General features: G+C 37.8%; 2 protein-coding genes across 3 annotated transcripts in view; one reads left to right on the top strand and one right to left on the bottom strand.

The window, feature by feature from the left end:
- Positions 1–21,375, bottom strand: part of LOC117022612 (uncharacterized) — a 37,375-nt gene extending 16,000 nt beyond the window's left edge. The window contains exon 1 of the mRNA XM_033106738.1: positions 21,252–21,375. Within this exon, the coding sequence (XP_032962629.1) occupies positions 21,252–21,375 (124 nt within the window). The remainder of the gene's footprint in view (positions 1–21,251) is intronic.
- Positions 21,376–21,985: 610 nt separating this feature from the next.
- Positions 21,986–22,761, top strand: part of KDR (kinase insert domain receptor) — a 41,651-nt gene continuing 40,875 nt past the window's right edge. Inside the window, exon 1 of one of the 2 annotated variants that reach the window (XM_033106487.1) lies at positions 21,986–22,415. In XM_033106487.1, the coding sequence (XP_032962378.1) occupies positions 22,085–22,415 (331 nt within the window). In that variant the 5' untranslated portion in view covers positions 21,986–22,084. The remainder of the gene's footprint in view (positions 22,416–22,761) is intronic. The other variant, XM_033106485.1, reaches the window with a different exon arrangement.

Genomic DNA, 22,761 nt, shown 5'->3' with positions numbered 1-22,761 from the left:
TGCTTTCTTCTCAAGCATGGATATAATAAGGCAAGGATGTTCACTCTTCACTTCTACTTGACATTATATTGGAGATCTTACCATATGTAATAAGCCAACAAATAAAAGCATACAGATTAGAAAGGAAGAAATAAAACTGTCTCTATTTACAGAAATGTGACTATCTACATAGAAAATCCCAAAGAATCTACCAAAAAAGCTATTAGAACTAATATGTGAGTTTTGCAAGGGCACAGATTGTAAGGACAATATTAAAAATTATATTTTTTCGATATGTAGATGATGAATTATAGGAATGTACACTTGAAACCTACATAATTTTACTAATTTAATAAATAAATTTTTAAAATTGCATTTCATATAGTAGCACAAAACAATTGGAAATTGAAACTTAAAAAAAATAGTACCATTTACAATAGCATCAATGAACATGAAATATTTTGGGATAAATCTACCAAAATATGGTCAAAATTTGGATGCTGAAAACTATTAAGTACTAATGAGAGAAATTATAGTCAAATCCATGATGATCCCCAGTGACCCCTGTCTTCTGATATTCAAACCCTGGTATTGATGTCCTCCCGCAGTAAATTGGTCTGAACTGTGTAATAGGATATTGTGGACATGATAGTGTATGATTTCTAATTCTAGGTCATAAAACACATTACGGCTTCTACCTTGCTATTTTGGATCACTTTCTCTAGGGAAGCCAACTTTCATGTCATGAGGATACTTCAGTAGTTCCGTGGAGACTCCCAGTGTTCATCAAGGATCTGAATACTTCTGTCAAAAGTCATGTGAGTGAGTCACACTAGATATAAGTACTTCAGCCCCAATCAAAACTTCACACGATCGAATCCCTGGCCTACATCTTGACCACAATCTCATGAGAGACCTGGAATGAGAACAACCTAGTAAACGGTCCTTGAATTCTGGACCATACTCATGAACTATACAAAATTCTGTGAATACATGCTTATTGTTTGAAACTACTAGGTTTTGGTCTAATTTTTCACACAGTAATAGAAAACTAACACAGTTTTTTACACCTGGAAATGAGGTGCTTCTTGAACATTTAAAAATGCAGGAGTGGCTTTTGAATGGAGTGGTCAGAAGAGGCTGCCAGGACTTTGAGAAGCATGTTAATAAAAGCCTAAAGAATGTTGGAGAAATGATCATGTGATTTTTACCCTTTGTTCTGTTGATATGGTGCATCATATTAATGGATTTTTGTTTGTTGAACCTTCCTTATATTCCAGGGATAAATCCCACTTGGTCATGGTATATAATCCTTTTAATGTGCTGTTAAATTAGGTTTGCTAGTATTATGTTGAGGATTTGTGCATTAATGTTCATCAGGAATATTAGCCTGTAGTTTTCTTTACTTGTGGTATCTTTGTCTGGTTTTGGTATGAGGGTAATGCTGGTTTCATAAAATGAGTTTGGAAGTGCTCCCTCATATTCAATTTTCGGAAGAGTTTGGGAAGGATTGGTGTTAACTGTGCTTTAAATGTTTGGTAGAATTAAATTCCAGTTATGCAAAATGAATTATTTCCAGAGATCTGCTGTGCAGTATTGTGCCTGTAGATAATAATATTCTGTTCTACACTTAAAAATCTATTTAGAGGATAGAATGCATGGTAAGTGTTCTTAATACAATAGAACAAACAAAAGTAAAAGAAAAGAAAAGAAAAGAAAAGAAAAGAAAAGAAAAGAAAAGAAAAGAAAAGGAAAACAGACAATTGTGGTTCAGCAGGGTTAAAATTGCCCATGTAGCAGAGCTGAGATTCTAATCTTGGTTAGTCTGGCACCAAAGCTCCCACCCCTCTACTACAGTACTGTTCTTTCCTTTCAAACAAATATGGAAGACTGAGAAGAGGAAAATGTCTTTAAGACAGGCCATTTGAAACTAAATACCACCAATTTTACTCCATAGGAAATTGATTTAAAAAATAATAATAGCAGCCTTTACATGTAAGGTAATGTGAATTCCCTGTATTTTGATGATCCTTCCCCCTTCACAGTTACATGCAATATATTTTAAAGGATCCTTCCCCCCTTTCAGTCATGGAGATAGTTATTAAAGAGCCTATTATGAAGAAAGGACCTATGCTGAAGAATTGAACAAGCATCAATTTAAAAAATTCAATCAACCAATCAGTGTAAAATAAAAAATATAATATGAACCAAGCCCTGTATATTAAAACTTCTCCACATAAAATTTTTATTAAACCATTATAATATATATATATATATGTAAGAGAAATTGTATTTAAAAAGAATATTAATGAGATTACTAGCAAAGGCATAATGGCATTTGAGAAGACTACCGGTGTGGGCTTAAAGGAAAATATTGAACACTGGAGGCAGACATTTTAGCAGAAAGGTTAAAGATGTTGTCTCAGCACTTATTCAATTGGACAATTGGGCTTTTCAGAAATTTTAAGGGCACTGTTCCGCAGCAGTCTCAGTACAAACCCAAGGTAATGAAATACTTATTTCAAAGAGATTTTTACATGTGGACTTTGACTAATAGAGTGAATCTCAAGAAGAGTTGTAGGAGATCTACAAAAGTCTTTTAGAGATTATGTCAGCAGAAATATTCTAGCTTACACTGACATCCAGTTATTGTTCCAAAATCCTGATTGTTTCACAACTTGAATTTTTTTCCATTTGAGTACATTGGTTTGTGAAGCCAGAAAGATGTAACTTTAATCCTGGCTCTTCCATTTACTAGTGGTGTGGACTGTCAAAGATGCTTAAATTAGTTTGGGGAATATAATCAGTAATGTTGTAAAGATTTTGTAGGGTCTATTAGGGAAACCACTTCATGGAGACGGTGTAGATGCCTGATCACTGCAGTGTGCACCTGAAGCTGAAGTTGAATAATAATGAATGTCAACTATAATTTTATATGTATATAATATATATAATAATATGTATTATATATTATATTATACATTATATATATATATATATATATACATATATATATATATATATACACCATGTTTCCTCAAAAATAAGACCTAACCAATCAGCTCTAATGCATCTTTTGGAGCAAAAATTAATATAAGACCCAGTCTTATATTATGTAAGACCCAGTCTTTTATATTATGTTATATTATATTATATTTTATTATTATATTGTATTATGTTATATTATATTATATTATAGACCTGGTCTTATATTATATTATATAAGACCCGGTCTTATGTTACAGTAAAATAAGACCGGGTCTTACATTAATTTTTGCTCCAAAAGACGCATTAGAGCTGATTGTCCGGCTAGGTCTTATTTTCTGGGAAATATGGTATATAGTCACAAGATGTGGTGTACAGCATAAAGAATAGAGTTAGTGGAACTGTAACAGCTATATACGATGTCAGAGGGGTAGTAGATTGGGGAGGGGGAATTATCACTTTGTGAGGGGTATAAATATCTAACTTTTACATTGTTTTGTACACCTGAAAGTAATTTTTAAACAAATGATGCTTAAATTTTCTGAACCTCATAGGATTGTTTTGAAAAGAAAATGAGATAATGTATAAGAAAACATTTTGTACAGCAAGGGCTTAATACATTTTAGCTTTTAAAATGAAGTATTATTGATCGCTTATAACTTCTCAAGATCATGTGTTGGCAGTACCATGAAACTCATGAGGAAGCAAAGAGTATTATAAGAGAGCTACTCCAAGCTCTGTAAGCAGGAGAGAGAAGGCCAAGCACCTTCTTATCCACCTGGGCAAATGAGATGTCGAGTATGGCCTTTAATAGCTTTTTAAAAATTCAAAATTTGTTATGTTTGCTATTATTTAAATTATGATTTCAAATTATCAGTGAAAATATTCAAAACTATAAAAGAGTATAAAGTAATAAATGAAATCCTCCCATCCTAACCCTAATCCTCAGGGGTAATTATTTTTAAGCTTCCCTTTCTTCTTTGCGTATATGTATAAAAAGTATTATGTGACTCTTGTAGAAAAGTTAAGTCATCCGTATTTTTCTCACCAAGAATTAATCACTGTTAAATTCGGATGTATATGTTTTTAGTCTATTTTCTGTTCACAAGCATACACATACAGATGTTTTTAAACGTTCTCAATCATGCTCATAAAGAATTTTAAGGATGGTTGTAGTTCTGGGGTCCTCATTTTAGGCCGTAAAAGCTTCTTGTAACTGGATATAAGAGCTATCTCTACATATTACTCCAACTCTGTCTTTTGACTGTAGGAGGTAGGAAAGGTGAAAGACGACATCATGTACTACAATGATTTCAGATCAGAAAACTGACTTAAATGATTCATGTTTCTTGAAACTCAATTTTGGCGTCTTCCTCCCTCCCAACCTACCCCAAGCAGTTCTGTCATTCAGAATAGCATTTAGCAAAAAGCTAAACTCAGAAAAAATGGGAATGTTGCTTCAATAAACATAAAAGCTTATCTTCTGTTTGAGGCTAAGACCTAGAAAGTGGTAAATACTTCTATCAAAATGAATTGTTGTTAACAGACTGTTGACCTTGGACTTGTTTACTTCCTTGACACTTTCTTCAGTAGTAGGTGGGACCATTTCAGACTAAAAATATTGAACTGTAATTTGAAATACTCGAGGATGCTATAAGACCTTTTAGTATTGTAGGTACTCTTACTTTTGGAAGACTTACTCTGAGTCATGGCAAATACATTAAAATGAACTCACATCTCACATTAAATATATGTTTTTGGTTGATAACATATTTAAAAACGTTTTTAGTAATTTTGAGTTTTCTAAGAATAAATTATTTTGTTCTTTTAAATTTTCTCACATATTTTTGGTATTCTTTAGAAAGCTCATGGTGACGATAGTACACAATGGATGAAATAGTCCTGGAGCTATGATAAATGTTTTCATTTCTAATTTTTGGAAGAATATTTTTTATTCTCATGCACGAGAGTTTAACAAGAGGTTAATGTGATTAGAATCACATTAGAACACAAAGAAATATCTGTTGGTTAGGTTTTCCTCCCAGAGATTCTGATTCTTAATTTATGTGGGATGGTGCCAGGTTCCAGTATTTTTTCAAAGCTCCCCCAAACTCTGGAGATTCTAATATATAGCCAGGATTGAGAACCGCTCGTTTAACATTAATAAATGAATTCTCTAATAAATAAATTACCAATAAAATAAAATTTAAAATTTGAATGAAATAATAAGTGTCTAATAAATCCTCTAATAAAAAACAAGAGCAGTATATCTAGTTCATGGGTAATACCTTTTAAAAGTCTAAAATTCTGGTGTTTGCCTAGATATACCATAGTTACCTTGCTATGAAAAAGTAAATTAATAAATTGCTGAATGAATAGGGATTACTCAGCAATCTGCCACCTGTACTTAAGGAGCAGACTCTGGCACTACAGCAGCTCTCTGGGTACAGAATGTGGGCCAAACCCACAAATGTGTTGGGTACAAATGTGTTGACATTTTGGAAAGAGTCTGTCATAGTCACTTGCTAGAAGAAATTCTGTGTTGCCAAGTGTGGTTGTGGGGAATATTTTCAATACTTTTTCAAGATGCAAACAATCAAGATCTGTCTTTAGTGGCTAACAACTTGTTGATTGAAGACAGGAGACTGGTTTGTATTATCTCTCAAGGATCTCCTACAATTCTAGGAGTTCCATCTTAGGAAGGATAGCATCAACGAATTAACTGACACACTGTCCCACAAGAATTATTGTCAGGAACAACTCCAAATATGACCCAACATTAGTTCCTCATGGTTTTATTCTCTTATGATTATGAGCTGAAAGACATTAAACATTTGATATTAGAGATCAGGTCAGGAAGAAGAGTCCTGAGGCTAGGAGGACAGTTTTGGATGAAGATAGAAGATTAATTCTCAAATACATGTTTCTGCAGTCTAGCCAAGAGATGGTCAGAACTTGGATGGTCGATTTAATACAAGAACAAACTAGAAAGACCAGATGTTAGGAAAGAAGAATTGGCAAGATTGAGTGATGCTGTGATTGGGACGGCTGAGAGACAAGAATTAGCTTTTTAGAGACTGTTTTTACCAGGAAGGATATTTTAATGAGAAGCGAACCCACATAAGAGTCTGCTTTAGAGTGTAGCTTTGGATTCGTTCTTCCTTGGCTCAAATCCTAGCTCCACCACACACAAGCTACATGGCGTTGGGCAAGTTACTTAACTTCTCTGGGCCTTTGTTTCCACATCTATCAAATGAGGATAATAATAGTACCTACTTTGTAGGTTGGTGGTGAAGATTAAGGGAGTCAACACATGGAAAATGCTTACAACATGGTAGTTCAATAAATGTTAGTTATTGTTATGATGATACCAGTGGATGAAAGAAAAGAGGAATGAAAACTTGTCTTCAATTAATTGGAGGTTTGGGGAAAACAATTATGAAAATGACACTAAACCTGCTCTTTGTCTCATACTATAATGAGGAAGACAGACGCACATAGCCAAATAAATCTGATGTAAAGCAGAATATCATATGTGCTACAACAGGTATTGAATAATGGGTTCTTGGAGTGTGGGGAATATAGTGGTCATTGGTTGGTTGTCTCCTTAAAATCCATTTTCTCTTGGTTTCTACAAAAACCTTTGGATTTTTCTTTGAGAAATAGTCCTTTCCTCATTTGAGTGATGTTGTTTTGGTGTTATTGGCTGCACTCTTAACTTCAGAACTAGACTCTGATTGATCTAAATCTGTTGGCATTGTTCCTACCTGCTATCATCTGATTGTTTGTGTCCTTGCCCAAATTCATATATAGAAATCCGACCATTCACAGGAGAAGGTCTTGGTAGGTGAACTCTTTGGAAGCGATCAGGCCGTGAAGATGGACGGCCTCGTGAATGGGATTAGTGCTCTTGTAAAAGAGATCCGACAGAGCTCCCCAGCCCTTTCTGCCATGTGAGGATACAAGAGAAGTCTGCAGAAGAAGGCTCTCTCCTGACCACGCTGGTACACTGATCTCAGATTTCCAGGCTCCTGAACTGTGAGAAATCAATTTCTGTTGATGATCAGTCACCCAGTCTGTAGTAATCTTGTTACTGCAGCCTGAACAGACGAAGACACTGCCCCCTGGTAATTAATGTAGGGATGAGCAAATGAGATGCAAGATGTTTGCTGAAGACAAAGAGTTTTCCTCATTTGTTCTCAAGAGCTTCTGGCAAAGAATTTTTTCTTTCTGTGAGCAATTGTAGTATGAGGATGTATAGCCATTTTTTTTTCTTACTATGAGGAGAACCTGAGGGCAGAATTGAGAAAATCGACGAGAAAAATAGCAGGATGACATACTGAGACTCTGGACACAACGAGCTGAAGCCAGCCTATAACTTAACAGCAACATGATCCGATACATTTCAGCCAACTCAATTTGATTTTTCTGTTGCATAAAGCCCAAGGAATCCTGACTATTGTATGAAGGAGAGAGTAATTCAGGTGGGCAGGGTAGGAAGAGTAGGGATGTAGAGAAGACATCTTGGGGCCGGGTTTTAGATGAAGGCCAGCTTCCTATAGGCAGATATTGGAATAACGTACATTTTAAACAAAGAATACATTGAGCATAAGTCTGTAATCAAGAGAGGATAAAGCATTTTCTGGAAGTGGCCAGTGGACCCTATATGGCTGGAATATCAAGTATGTATATGGTATACTGGAAGGAAAGCTGGAAAAACAGGAACCAGGCAAGGAATGAAACCTTTGAACACAAGCCTTTGGATTTGGAGCTTTAAGCTGTGTGCAAATATCAACTGTCAAAGATAAATACAGATAAACCTTATGTTTTAGGCAGATAACTTTGGCAGTGGAGTGATGGATGGATTGGAATATTCTAAAATAAAGGCAAAATAGTCATGAATCAGGGCAGTCTGATGAATGAAAATAGGGGATGGATATTAGAGATGTAAATAATGTACGCAAGCTTGTATTAGGGTGGAAGGGAAAAGGCAGGGGAGTAGTAACACTGCTGCAAGGTATGGAGTATAAGCATCTGGAAGGACTCTGCGCTTGAGAAGGTTGAAGGAGCCAGTGTGGGAGTTCAGTTTTGGACGCTTTGAATTTAAGAGACTGATGGAACACAAACATTGCGATGTCAAGAAAGGATTGGAGATTAGATTCTGGAACTACGGTAGAAAATCAAAGCTGGAAAGCACAATTTTGCAAGTGATGCCTACAAAGAAGATAGTTGAAAACACAAAGGGGAATGGGATCCCTGAGAAAGTTATGGAAGAAGATAAGGGATAATTAAGGATGGATTTGGAGATTCCCTATGTTTAGGGTAGAGCAGAGGAGCCTAAGCCACTGAAGGGTATTGGCTGGATAAGTAGGCATGTACAGTGTTATGAGTGTCAAGCAACTGAGAGCTTCAATCGAGGGCAGACAGTGGGATGAATGTTGTGGAGATAAGGTGAGGGTTGGCTTCTCTTCTTTCAAGAACTTTCCTGATGAAGGAAAGGTAAAAATAACAGACAACTAAGTAGATTTAGGGAGAAGTAGGGTCAAGTTTTCATACGATAAAGAAATGTGTTTTTGTATACGATCTAAAGGCAATTTTTAATGTCTAATATTTTTGATGTGTTGCTTTGTTACTGGACTCATTTTCTCCACATCTGGAACTTCTATTTATATTATGTGGTCAGATGCGTGAAATGACTCCCTTCTGGCTTTTCATCTGCCTATAACCAGCCTGACCAATTTTTGGATGATTATCAGTTAGATCTGAACTTGTATTTTTCATTTTATTTATAAATTTCTCTCTGTGTGAGGTGTTCCTTGGTGAGTTGTTTCATTTGGTTTTATTAAGTGCACCAAATGATGTATTAGAAATGAACGTTAAGAAACACTCCCAGAGAGAGTTTTTATTTGTGCCTCAAGGGACTACTCACCAATGTTTTGGAAACTCTGGAGACTAAATTTATATACAAAAACATAAAACTTTTCTGCTGTCATTGACTAACTCTCAGTACTGGTGAAGCAACATTACTGTGAAACACTACTTTTTTTTCTGTAAAATTGTGAACAGAAGTGCAAACTAATACTACAGCTAAGCTAGAAATATACGAGTATACATCCTTCCTGTGAGGGGCAAGTGACTTGTAACAATTCTCTGGGAAACAAAAGCATTTTCTTTTTTCACTATTTGGTTCTTAGAAAACTTGATAAGCTTTTCAGAGGGGAGATGGTATTAATTCACTGGAAAATGGTTACAATCTACAAAAGGCACAGACATGAAACTCCGGTCACACATTTCTTATATAGCACAGGCAAATCTTATAAATGCTTTTTCTTTCTTTTTCTTCATTACTCAAAATAAAAAAACAATATTTCCATCCGTACTGATTAATAAATTAAGAACTCTTTCACTGTAGTTGTGTATATGTTGCTGTTGTATAGTTCTGTTTATTCCAACAAGTTGCTGTCTGTAAATATAATTTTGATGGATACCCAAGAGACGTAATTCTGGGCGGGGGTCGGGGTGGAAGTGAAGGAGAAACAGAGAGCAGCAGAAAGGAAAATGACAAAAATTATTTGACATTCATCAATGTATTGAGAGGTGAGTATGCATAGAGACTGTGTTAGGCAGTAAGAATGCAAAATAAATTTGACCTTATTTTTGCTTTTGAGAGGGAATCATTCACATAAACATATTATCATCTATCATCTGTCGTATCATATAAGTGTTGAGTGAACAGGAAACAGAAAGTAAATTTCTAGCTCTGTGAATAACAAAATAGCCCATATTAATTTGTCTAGGATAAAGTATAAATTCAGTACAGTTCTGGATATGTTTATTAAATATAAGACTATTATTTAAATGTGAATTTAAGAATGATCATTAAGGTACATGATACATAACTAGCACATACAATTGAACCCCCTAGTACCTTTGACAATAGCTCTATTTAATTAGACGTATCACAATATGCCTATGGTATACAAAATACATTTTAAGACATAAGCATCATCATCATACATTTCACCATTCTTGTTATAATTTAACAGCTATCTTTCTAAACCCAGTTATCTGCTCAGGTAAGATTTATCTCTGCCTATTTCTTCTGGAAGGGTCTCAGTTGAAGAAGAGAGCTGAATAAAAAACTAAAACATATCACTTGGGAAAGGACATTTGAGCTGGGTATTGAAGGATGAATAAAATTTTTTCAGGAGACTAAAGGACAAAAAAAATTCATGGCAGGAAATAAATTCCCCAAATGAACAATGACTATCTGTATAGGAGCAACTGCTTTTCTTTGGAGGAAAAGACTAGTTGGGTAGGGTAGGGATTGGGTAGATGGTGAAGATCCAGTTGGGTTGCAATTCCTGGGGTGAGAGGAAGGGAGATCTAATTACCTTTCATTCTTCCTTGGGTATTCATCCCAATGCGATTCTCCTAAGTGACTCTTGGCCTTTAATCCACCTAGGAAGATGGAAGTGATTATCATGGGGAAGCTGAGGGCGCCAGTGGCATCAATTCACACGGCCTCACCCCCTGAAAGAAACCAGTCCTCCATAAGAAATTGTATGTGTTGGGGGGATCTAGCTTGGATATTCAATACCTCTCTGCGGGTATTAAATCCTGATTCCACCACTTATAGTTGTGAGACTTTGAAAAAGTTAAACTTAAGCCTTCTAAATCTCATCTCCCTTCCCCCTGCAAGAGAAAAATTATAGTATTTTCTTCATTGAGTTATTGTGAACATTAAAATAAGATAATCCAAGGAAAGTACCTGGCAATTCTTCTTCTTATTATTATTTTAAAAAGAAAAGAGTGTTTTGATTAGTATCATGTCATTTACTAACAGTGAGAAAACTATGCATTAATTGTTTGCAAACAGATAAAACAACTTTTCTTTGCAAGACTTTCAGGAAAGCAAAGGAAAATTTACTTAAAATAGGAATAAGTAATTTCGTGTCTTTAGTCTGTCTTTTTACTAATAATTGATAATAGTGCTTACTACCCTCATGGGATATTGTAGGATGAAGGGAGGGAGGAAGTGAAGCATTCAGAATAGTGCCTGCTCAAAGGATGTGCTCAATAAGTGTTGGCTACTTTTATTATTTTCTAACATCCTTTTCTGGTGCTGTGTGGATTTTAAGTTGATTATTTAAATTCCCTAAATGCTTTCCACATTCAAAATTTGTTCTATTTATCCTTATGTGAAATATAACAAAAACACTACAGGAGAGTTTGGGAGGGTGCATACGCATACATATTTATAGTAATTGAAAAATTCTTTTGAGGTGGTCTTCATTATTATTCTCTACAGATGAAGAAATGAGGACACAAATTTACAATATAGATAGATTACAGCATAAAACCAAATTATTAAAAAGTCAAAAGAAAGGATGGGTGTGTTAGCTGTAATAACTTTCCAAAGTCCTCTGGCCTAAATCAGACATCATCAATCTTTTTTATTTCCTGATATTAAATGTTATGGTTTCTTTAAAAATTATTTATTTTTCAATTGCAGTTGACATTCAGCATTATTTTATATTCGTTTCAGGGGAACAACATAATGGTTATACATTTATATATTTTACAAAGTGACCCCCTCCCCATTAGCCACTATATATAGTTATTACAATATTATTGACTATATTCCCTATGCTGTACTTTATATCCCCCAATGACTATTTTGTAACTACCAATTTGTATTTCTTACTCCCTTCACCTTTTTCATCCAGCCCCCCAACCCCACTCCCATCTGGCAACCATCAGTTGTTCTCTGTATTTGTGAGTCTGTTTCTGTTTTGTTTGTTTTTTTTTTTGTTCTTTAGATTCCACATATAAATGAAAGCATATGATATTTGTCTTTCTCTGTCTGACTTATTTCAGTTAGCATAATACCCTCTAGGTCCATATATATTGTCACAAATTGTAAAATTTCATTCTTTTTATGGCCGAGTAATATTCCGTTGTATGTATGTATCACTTCTTCTTTATCCAGTCATCTATTGATAAGCAGGTAGGTTGCCTCCATACCTTGGCCATTGTAAATAATGCTGCAGTAAACATAGGGGGTTATATATCTTTTCGCATTTGTTTTTTAGATTCCTTAGGATAAATACCTAAAAGTGGAATTGCTGGGTCATAAGGTAGTCATATTTTTAATTTTTGTGGAACTTCCATACTGTTTTCCATAGTGGCTGCACCAATTTACAATCTCACAAATAGTGCACGAGGATTCCCTTTTCTCCACATCTTCATCAACATGTGTTGGTTGTTGATTTAATGATAGCCATCTGACAGGTATGAGGTGATATCTCATTGTGGTTTCATTTGCATATCTTTGATGATTAGGGATGTTGAGAATCTTTTCATATGTCTATTGGTCATCTGTATGTCCTTTTTGGAGAAATGTCTAGTCAGGTGCTCTGCCCATTTTTAAATTGGATTGTATTTTTGGTATTCAGTTGTATGAGTTTTTTTAATAAATTTTGGGTATTAACCCCTTCTTGGATGTATCATTGGCGAATATCTTCTCCCATTCAGTAAGTTGTCTTTTTGTTTTGTTGATGATTTCCTTTGCTGTGCAAAATCTTTTTGTTTGGTATAGCACCATTTTTAAAAAAAATTTTTAATTTTGTTTTACTTGCCTAAGGAAATACATCAGAAAAACAATTTCTAACAGTAATGTCAAAGAGTTTACTGCCTATGGTTTCTTCTAAGAGTTTTATGGTTTTGGATCTTATATTTAAGTTTTTAATTTATTTTGAGTTTATTCTTGTATTGGTGTAAGAAGGTGGTCTAATTTCATTTTTTGGTAAGTATCTGTCCAGTTTTTCCAACACCATTTATTGAATAGACGGTCTTTACCCCATTGTATATTCTTGCCTCCTTTGTCATATATTAATTGATAATATATGTGTGGGTTTATTACTGGCTCTCTATTCTATTATGTTGATCTATATGTCTGTTTTTATGCCAGTACTATGCTGCTTTGATTACTATAGCTTTGTAGTATAGTTTGATATCAGGTAGCGTGATACCTCCAACTTTGTTCTTATTTCTCAAGATTGCTTTGGCTATTTGGGGTCTTTTTTGGTTCCATATAAATTTTAGGATTATTTGTTCTAGTTCTGTGAAAAATGCCACTGGTATTTTGGTAGGGATTGCATTGAGTCTATAGATTGCTTTGGGGAGTATAAACATTTTAATGGTATTAATTCATCCTATCCATGAGCATGGTATATACTTCCATTTATTTGTGTCTTCTTCAATTTTTTTTCAATGTCTTATAATTTTTCAAGTACAGATCTTTTACCTCCTTTATTAAATTTATTCCTAGGTATTTTATTTTATATTTTATAATTTATATTTAATTATATATATATATATATATTTTATAATTTTTGAAGAAATTGTTTTCTTAATCTGTCTTTTTGATAATTTGTTATTGGTGTATAAAAATGCAACTGGTTTCTCAATATTAATTTTGTATTCTGCTACTTTACTGAATTCATTTATCAGTTCTCATAGTTTTTTGGTGGAATCTTTAGAGTTCTGTATATATAGTATCATGTCATCTGAAAATAATGACAGTTTTACTTCTTCCTTTCCAATCTGGATGCCTTTTATTTCTTTTCTTGTTTGATTGTTGTGGCTAGGACTTCCAATACTATGTTGAATAAAGTTTTGTAAGTGGATATCCTTGTCGTGTTCCTGATCTTAAGAAAATGCTTTTAGCTTTTCACTGTTGAGTATGATGTTTACTGTAGGTTTGTCATATATGGCCTTTATTATGTTGAGGTATGTTCCCTCTATTCCCACTTTGCTGAGAATCATAAATGGATTCTGGATTTTGTCAAATGCTTTTTCTGAATCTATTGATATGATCATATGATTTTCTTTCATTTTGTTTATGTGGTGTATCCCATTAGTTGATTTGCAGACATTGAACCAAACTTGCATCCCAGGAATATGTCCCATTTAATCACGGTGTGTGATTTTTTTAATATATTGTTGAGTTCGGTTTGCTAATATTCTGTTGAGGGTTTTTGCATCTATGTTCATCAGGGAAATTGGCCTTTCTTTCTTTCTTTCTTTCTTTCTTTCTTTCTTTCTTTCTTTCTTTCTTTCTTTCTTTCTTTCCTTCCTTCCTTCCTTCCTTCCTTCCTTCCTTCCTTCCTTCCTTCCTTCCTTCCTTCCTTCCTTCCTTCCTTCCTTCCTTCTTTCTTTCTTTCTTTCTTTCTTTTTCTTCCTTCCTTCCTTTTTTAAATGTCTTTGTCTGGTTTGGGAATCAGGGTAATAGTGGCCTTGTAATAATGACCTTGGGAGCTATCCCTCTTCTTGAATATTTTGGAATAGTTTGAGAAGGATAGTTGTTATTTTTTTTTTTTTTTTGAATGTGTGGTAAAATTCACCTGTGAAGCCATCTCATCCAGGATTTTTGTGTGTTTGTTTTTGTTAGTAGTAATCAGTCTGTTCAGATTTTCTGTTTCTTCTTGATTCAGTCTTGGAAGATTGTATGTTTTTAAGAATTTATGCATTTCTTCCAGGTTCTCCAATTTGTTGGCATATTATTTGTCTTAATATTTTCTCATAATCCTTTGTGTGTCTTGGGTATCAGTTGTCACTTCTCCTCCTCCATTTCTGATTTTATTTATTTGGGTTCTCTTTCTTTTTTTCGTGATGAGTGTGCTTAAAGCTTTATCAGTTTTGTTTGTCTTTTCAATGAACAAGCTCTTGGTTACGTTGATCTTTCGTATTGTTTTTTAGACTCCTTTTTATTTATATCGTTTTGATCTTCATTATTTCCTTCTTGCTACTCATTTTGGTCTTTGTTTGTTGTTCTTTTTCTAGTTCCTTTACATGTGAAGTTAAATTGTTTATTTGAGATTTCTCTTATTTCTTGAGGTAGACCTGTATTGCTATGAATTTTTTTCTTAAAACTGCATTTGCTGTATCCCATAGATTCAGGGTTGTTGTGTCTTCATTTTAATTTGTCTCAAGCTATATTTTGATTTGTTCCTTGATCTTATTGTTAACCTATTCATTGTTAAGTAGCATGTAACTTAGCCTCCATGTGTTTGCATGCTTTTCAGTTTTCTTATAATTGATTTCTATTTTTGTACCATTGTGGTCCAAGAAGATGCTTGATAGGATTTCAGTCTTCTTAAATTTATTGAGAGTTGTTTTGTGGCCTAAGATATGGTCTATCCTGAAAAATGTTCCGTGTGCACTGAAAAGAATTTATATTCTGCTGCTTTGGGATGAAATGCTCTAAAAATATCAATTAATTCCATATGGTCTAACGTGTCATTTAAGGCCACTGTTTCCTTGTTGATTTTCTGTTTGGAAGGTCTATTCATTGATGTCAATGGTGTGTTAATTTCCCCTACTACGACTGTGTTACTATTGATCTCTCCCTTTATGTTCATCAATATTAGCTTTATATATTTGGGTGCTACTATGTTAGCTGCATAAATATTTACAAGGGTTATTTCCTCATGTTGGATTGATCCCTTTATCATTATGTAGTGTCCTTCTTTGTCTCTTGTTATACCTTTGTTTTAAAGTCTATTTTGTCTGATATAAGTATTTCTTCCCTGGCTTCCCCCACCCCCACCCCCACTCCTCTGCCCCATTTCCATTTGTATGGAATATCTTTTTCCATCTCTTTATTTTCAGTAAGTGTGTGTCTTTTGATCTGAAGTGGGTACCTTGTAGACAGTGTATGTATTGGTCTTGTTTTCTTATCCGTTCAGCTACCCTATGTCTTTTGATTAGAGCATTTAATCTACTTACATTTAAGGTGATTATAGATAAGCATGTAGTTATTGTCATTTTATTGTTCATATTTATGTTCTTTTATTCTTCTTTTTAATGAAGTCTCTTTAACATTTTTTAAAATACTGATTCAGTGGTCATAAATTCCTTAGTTTTTTTGTATGTAGAAAGCTCTTTATCTCTCTTTTGATTCAAATGATAGCCTTGCTGAATAGAGTAATCTTGGTTATAGGTCTTTACTTTTCATCACTGAAAATTTTGTGCAAATCTTTTCTGGCCTGCAAAGAGTCTGTTGAGAAATCAGCTGACAGTCTTATGGGAGCTGCTTTGTAGGTAACTAACTGCCTTTCTCTTGCTGCTTTTAAAATTTTATCTTTGTCTTTTGCCTTTGCCATTTTAATTATGATGAGTCGTGGTATGGGCCTCTTTGGGTTCATCTTTTTTGGGACTCTCTGTGCTTTGTGGACTTGTATGTCTATTTCCTTCTCCAAGTTAGGGAAGTTTTCAGTCATTATTTCTTCAAATAGGTTTTCAATCCCTTGCTCTCTCCCTTCTGCTTCTAGTTCCCCTATAATGTGCATGTTGGTATATTTTATGTTTTCCCAGAAGTCCCTTAAACTATCTTCATTTTTTTTTTCAGTTTTTTCCCCCTGTTCAGATTGGTGTTTTCTGCTATCTTCCAAATTGGTAATTCAATCTGCTTCATTGAATCTGCCATTGATTCTTTCTGGTGTATTCTTCATTTCTGACTAGTTCTTTTTTTAGTGACTTCTATGTCCTTTATTATGCTTACTATCTCTTTGTTGAAGTTCTCACTAAGTTCCTTGAGCATCCTTAAAACCAGTGTTTTGAACTCTGTCTATGTTAGGTTGCTTGTCTGCTTTTAGTTCTTTTTCTGGAATTTTCTCCTATTCTTTCATTTGGGATGCATTTCTTTGTTTCCTCATTTTGGCTGCCTCTCTGTGTTTCTATATATTAAGTAGATCTGCTATGTCTCCCAGTCTTGGCAGCATAGCCTTAGGCAGTAGATGTCCTACTAGGCTAGTGAAGCAGTCTCCCTGGTTGCCTGAGTTGGATGCTCCAGGGGTGTCCCATGTGGGTGTTGTGTGTGTGTCCTCCTATTGTCGTTGAGCCTTCATTTCTGTTGGGACATCAGTGGGTAGGAATGATCCTCAAGCTGACTGGCTGTGAGGATTGGCCATGACCACAGCTTATAAGTTACTGTGTGGGGGTAGACACCATGGAGCAGGACTCCACTCACTCTGGTGCCTGCCAAGACCACCCTTTGGGTGTGCTGCTTGTAGGGATAATTAGGTGGTGCTCTCTTATTGTCTGAAGCCAGCCACTGGGTCTGTTGGTTTTGGTGACTCTTGGGAGGGGCTGTGTTTCAGGCCAAGGCTAGCACTGCCTGTGACCAGCTCTGGGCTACATGGTGGGAGCTACACAGTGATCTTCAGTTGGTAGTTGCCTATGCTGGAAGTGTTGGGGAGAGGCCATATTGTGAATTGAGGCTGGCTGCCACCTGTACCAGGCCTGGGGCAGCTCAGCAAAAGGTTCAGGGTACCTCAAGCCCTGCTGCCACCTGCCAGCTGCCTGAGGGGCTCAACTGCTGAAAGAGCCTCCTGAGGTACACAAATTGGGTGAGGTGGGGTCTCAGGGAGTCACATGGGTGGGGTGAGTGGTGTCCACCAGCTTAATGCAGACTCAGATTTGGTGTCAGTGCTGAGCCTGGGTCCATGCAGCAAGATTTACAGGGCCACCTCCTGGCTGGAGTCCACAGACCCCTGAGAGTTGTCCAAGAAAGACTACAGCTCGGGCCTAAGCCAAAAGAGCCTCAGGCTCTGCATGTGTTAGATGGGGTGGGATCCCAAGGAGTCACCAGGATGGAATGAGCACAGTTTACTACATCAGTGCAGATTCAGATTTGGCCATATGTGAGGAGGGCTCAACACAAGAAAGATGGCACCTGCCCACTGGCTACACAAGAGGAGGGCTCAACACAGAGACAATGGCGGCTGTCTCTCCAGCCTCGCTCTGAAGCCACAGAACTCAGTCTCTCCCTGGTGCCTCCCAAGCCAACATTCCTCTGCAGAAGCCTAGGGTTAGTACCTGTGAGCGAGTAAGTCTGTGCACAGGCCCTTTCCAGAAGCCTTCTGTCTCACTAGGATAGACAGAATCCCTGGCTGATTTTTATAGCCAGATGTTGTACGGGCTCCTCTTCCCAGCACTGGTGCTCAGCGATTGGGAGCCCAATGTGGGGCCAGGATCCCTCGGTCTTCAGGGAGTACCTCTGCAGCTGAGATAATCCCTCACAATTTTCAACAGCCACACATGGGTGTGGGACCAGCCTGTTTAGCATTTCCTCCCCTCCTACCAGTCTCAATGTGGCTTCTTCTTATTTCCTTAGTTATAAGACTTATGTTCAGCTAGTCTTTAAACAGTTCTCCAGATTGATTGTTCTATAATTTAGTTGTAATTTTAATTTGATCATGGGAGGAAGCTAGCACAGAGCTTACTTTCTCCACCATTTTGACTGGACCCCCCTCCCTCCTTATAGCAACTGAAATTTTTCTTTTGCAGGTGAATGTATTGAAGTTCTGTTTCATCTGTTTCACAAAAAGGACAGGGAGTTTGTTTTATATTTATTAGAATGTAAGACTTCATGAATAAAACCAAACACAGATAGACACATCTAATGCAAGCCTGGCTTTGTGGTGACCTAGCCTTCTTTTTTTTTTGAACATACAAGTATATTTTAAGCTTAAGTTAAAAATATACATCACAAAGAGAGTAAAATAAATGTCAGTGTGTAAGGAAGATGGATAATGAGAGAGGACGGGTACGCTCATAATCTCTCAACACATGATAGTCATGAGTACAGACCAGTTATAAAATAGAGCCCACATCTGGCAAGGTTGTCAAAGGTTCTGCATTAACAAATTACAAATATTGGAAACAAATTAAATGAAGAAAAGACAAGATTATATATATATGCAAATATGTAATCAAGTAATGGCAATATTTCAAAATATAACAGCCAGTAGAAGACAGAGTTGATCTTAATTTATATTTTTTATTTGTAAAAGTAACATTTTCTTGTTCTGACAAAATCTTATAGAAATATATGAAGTTAAAAGCACAAGTTCCTATCCACCTGCCTCAATCACTTCCCAGGGGTAACATCAAGATACTGACAGTGGAAAAGTCAGTAGTATTATACTAGACTGGACATCACTTTGATTATAGTTACTTAAAACAGGAATCTTTTTTTATCATGGAAAATTTTAAACATGTAAAAGTAAAGAGAATAGTAAAATGAACCCTAATGTACTCATTCCTAGCCTTTTGCTAGTCTTCACATTTACTTTTTAAGATATGAAGTCCAAAATACTGGTGGTGATGGATCCAAATTTGGCAACATGGAGTACAATTTATGCAGTGTTCTTTGGTGATATGAACAATATATATTCTATGTACACAAAGTCAAAAGAAGTAGCTGGACATACAGAGTACTCTGTGATTAAGTTAAATTTGCCCTGGGTAGAGCTATTGCGAATACTGTTCATTTATGCTGTTATTGCTTTTCTTTTCACTATTGTAACCCTAGCCTTTAGTATATTCCTTAGCACATAGTAGGTGCTCAAAAACTGTTGTTGAATGAATGAGCCCTATTTGCAGTTTAGGTCTCAGCAGCATGAAGGAGATGGTGCACTGTAGTATAAATAATCTTTGTAGAATGCTTCCTAATGTGTATCAGGTGCTTACTATGTGCTAGGCTCCTGTGCTTATCAAGGTGCTAAGTCCTAGTCTAAGTGCCTTACATGGAATATCTCCTATAATTCTTGCAAAAACCATACAAAGAAGGTACTGTTATCATCTTTTGTGTTTCATAGATATACAGCTAGTAAATTGGTTAAGACCACATGGACGATAAGGAGTAGATCTGAGAGTCAAGCCCAGCCAGTGAGACCCCAGAGTCTGTATATGTAGCACCACTCTTTGCTATTTTACCTCCAAATGTGTCTGAATTCTATCTATGGAGCACTGAACATATTTGAGCACTTTGATAGGTGGTGGTCGTACCTGTACTGCTGGATTAACTCATGAAATCACTCCTTTGCAATGGTGCCTGATAATGGTATTGCACAGGGACCTGACTTTGTTTTGTAAAGCAGACATTGTCATTTTTCATGAGCACAAGGCACTTCTAAGCGCTGTGTGGGAGGGAATGTGGTAGACTGATTTCATTGAGACCCTGCCAAATTCTGGTCTTGTGGCCATCAAAGACGCATCATTTCCTCCAAGACTTCTACAGGGGGCTATTACCGTGGCCTGCAGGTTCTGGTTTGCATTCAGAGGAGACACTATCTTCTTAAGTGAGACATGGAAGAGGAAGTGTCATGAATTGTAAATGAGGCTGAGAGAGGAGAATTGTTTGGAGATAGATGGAGAAAAATTGCCTTCTGCAAATCAGGTTCCATCTCCCTCCCCCTTATCCAACTTTGCCAGAGCCCATCCTGTTTTCTTTGCTGAGTTTACTAGCAGGAAGCGGGGAGTTTCTTTAAGGATATTCCTGCCCCTGACAAATAAATAACTACTGGATTAAATATTAGTACATACATACAGTGGAACCCTATGCCACTATTTAAAAAAACAAGATGGAGCCTGAGGGTTGATGTAGAATGATCTCCAAGTTACATTTTAAATTAAAAATAAAAGCATACACTCCAACAGTATTTATACCAAGGTTACTCTGTGGGAGGAAGAAGGTGATATAGCTGTAATTATATGTGTGTAGAATTTGCTTTTGCTTGGGAAAAAAAAGGAAAGGTAAAAATGTTTGCCTCTGCCGAAGGAAAAGCTTTTCATTCTAAACCTTTTCTTATTAAAAAAAGTTTTTTGACTACATATATACATATTTCAGAGTTAAAGTATTTCAACTGTCAACCTGGCAAAGTAGAAGAGTAAATACAGTAAAATATTTTTAAAATAGCGGAACAAAAGCAACACTTTACATTAATTGAGTATTTCAGGAGGAGGGGTTTGGACTAGATGTAGAAATAATAATTCTACCTCTTCATCGCCCTGAAGGATGGTCCTTTAAGTTGTCATTCAGAAGCACCTGGGAAGGAGACAGAAGGATCGGGACGATCCCTATTTAATGAAATTGGGGGGCATTTGATGTCCCTCCCCAGGAGTCGGGAGAACTGGGGAGAAAAGAGGGAACAAATTTGGTCAGAAAGGAATTCGAGTTCTCCTCCCAACAGCGCCACAAGTCTACACATGCGGAGAGAGTTGTGAGGTTTTGTACAGCGTGTTCTGGGTGCCCAGGATCTGGAACCTTTCACCTCATTGCTTCTCCAGTGAAGCCAGGTGCTGGGCCTCCTTTCCCTCTGCCTACGGGTAGCTTGGCTGGAAGGTCTGCTTCGAAAAGGGGCTCTGCCTAGGGCCCAAGAAGACTCACGCTAGGGACTCCTCCTGGGGTAACACAGTGGACAAAAGCCCTTTCTCACCGAGAGCCTCCCTCGCAGGACGGACGGATGACCCTGTACTCCAGAGCTTGAGTACCTCCAGCTGGAGGCCTGACTTGGATTTTTTGGCGAAAGCCAGGTTGGGGGGTGGGGGGGCATGTCTCATATTTAAATGCCTTTTGGGTCTAAGCAGGTGACTTAAAAACACTTGAAGCCTCCAGATATGAGGAAATAGTGGGAACTTGGAAGAACTGGGCAGGTGTATATTGTCACTAAAAGCATTCAGATTCAGATTTTTAAATTTCAACTGTGCTGGCCAAGCAAAACACTCGTATTGGCTGGAATCACTGCCAGTTTGCGATCCTGAGTTCCTCTTGGCTCAGTATCCGCTTCTCCCTAGTTGCTTCACTCTGCTGCTGATCCTCAACCTGTTCCCCAGCCACTTCAGTCTCTGGCAGCGCTGAGGCCCTTTCCAAACTTTCGCGCGCCTCCTGAGGGCGCAGTGTCCCTCGTTGCGCTCCCAATATTGCTCCCCAATATCTCGGGGGACCAGCAACCGATTGAACCTTGGAGTGGCTCAGAACCTGTTACGGGCTACATTTTATTTCCGCCAGAAACGGGGTCGTTGCGCCCGGGACCTTCTCACTCGGACCATTCCGGGCCAGGCGCTGTCCCTGGCCAAGTGGTGAGATGGTGAGGTGGGCGTGGGAAGCCGGCGATTCAGGCCCGGTACCCGGCTGAGGGGTGGGGCAGGCCGCAGAGAGGGAGCCCCGCCTCCTCCCCGGCCCCGCATCGCCCCGCCCCTGCGCTCTAGAGTTTCGGTCCCGGCTCCCACCCTGTACTGAGTCCCGGGACCCCGGGAGAGCAGGCTGTGCATGGTTGTGTTTCCTCTGCCGCGGGGGGCATCACTTGCGCGCTACAGAAAGCCCGGAGGTGTCCCGCAGCCGGGATATCCTCTCTTACCAGCACCCGCAGACGCCCCTGCAGCCGCGGCGGGAGCCTGGGCACCCTCGCCCTGCGCGCTCGGTAGTCCTGCCCTGCGGCACGCGTGGCACCTCCACGCCTTCTTCGCGGGGCGAGCCGGGGGAGAAAGAACCGGCGCCCTAATTCTGGGCACTGCACCTCGCGCCAGGTGCGGGATGGAGGGCAAGGCGCTGCTGGCCATCGCTCTGTGGTTCTGCGTGGAGACCCGGGCTGCCTCTGTGGGTAAGGAAGCCGCTCCTTAGAAAGAAGGCGGAGAGGTTGGGTGCGGGCAGAGAGATGGGGTCGCGGAGAGGACCTGGAGGCCGGATCTAACTGGGAATCACATAGCAGGAGAGTTGAAAGTGACTTGACACTGTGTTCTTTCATTTACCAATGAGGAAACTGAGGCTCGGCGACTGGCCCAAGACTGCCTTGCGAGTTGGTGGTCTGAGCCCAGTTTCTTTTCCACGACTCTGGCCTGGGACCGGGGCCTCGGCTGGAGAGTGTCCTGCGTAGCCTACATACCCCCCGGCTCTCGGGAGGTGCGTGTGGGAAGGCGCCCCAGGCTGGCAGAGAGAAGTTACTCCCT

Source organism: Rhinolophus ferrumequinum, chromosome 5 (genome assembly GCF_004115265.2).
Source record: "Rhinolophus ferrumequinum isolate MPI-CBG mRhiFer1 chromosome 5, mRhiFer1_v1.p, whole genome shotgun sequence".
In the NCBI taxonomy this organism is placed as follows: Eukaryota; Metazoa; Chordata; class Mammalia; order Chiroptera; family Rhinolophidae; genus Rhinolophus; species Rhinolophus ferrumequinum.
The sequence above is the reverse complement of the archived record's forward strand: the minus strand, read 5'-3'. Positions and strand labels throughout refer to the sequence as shown.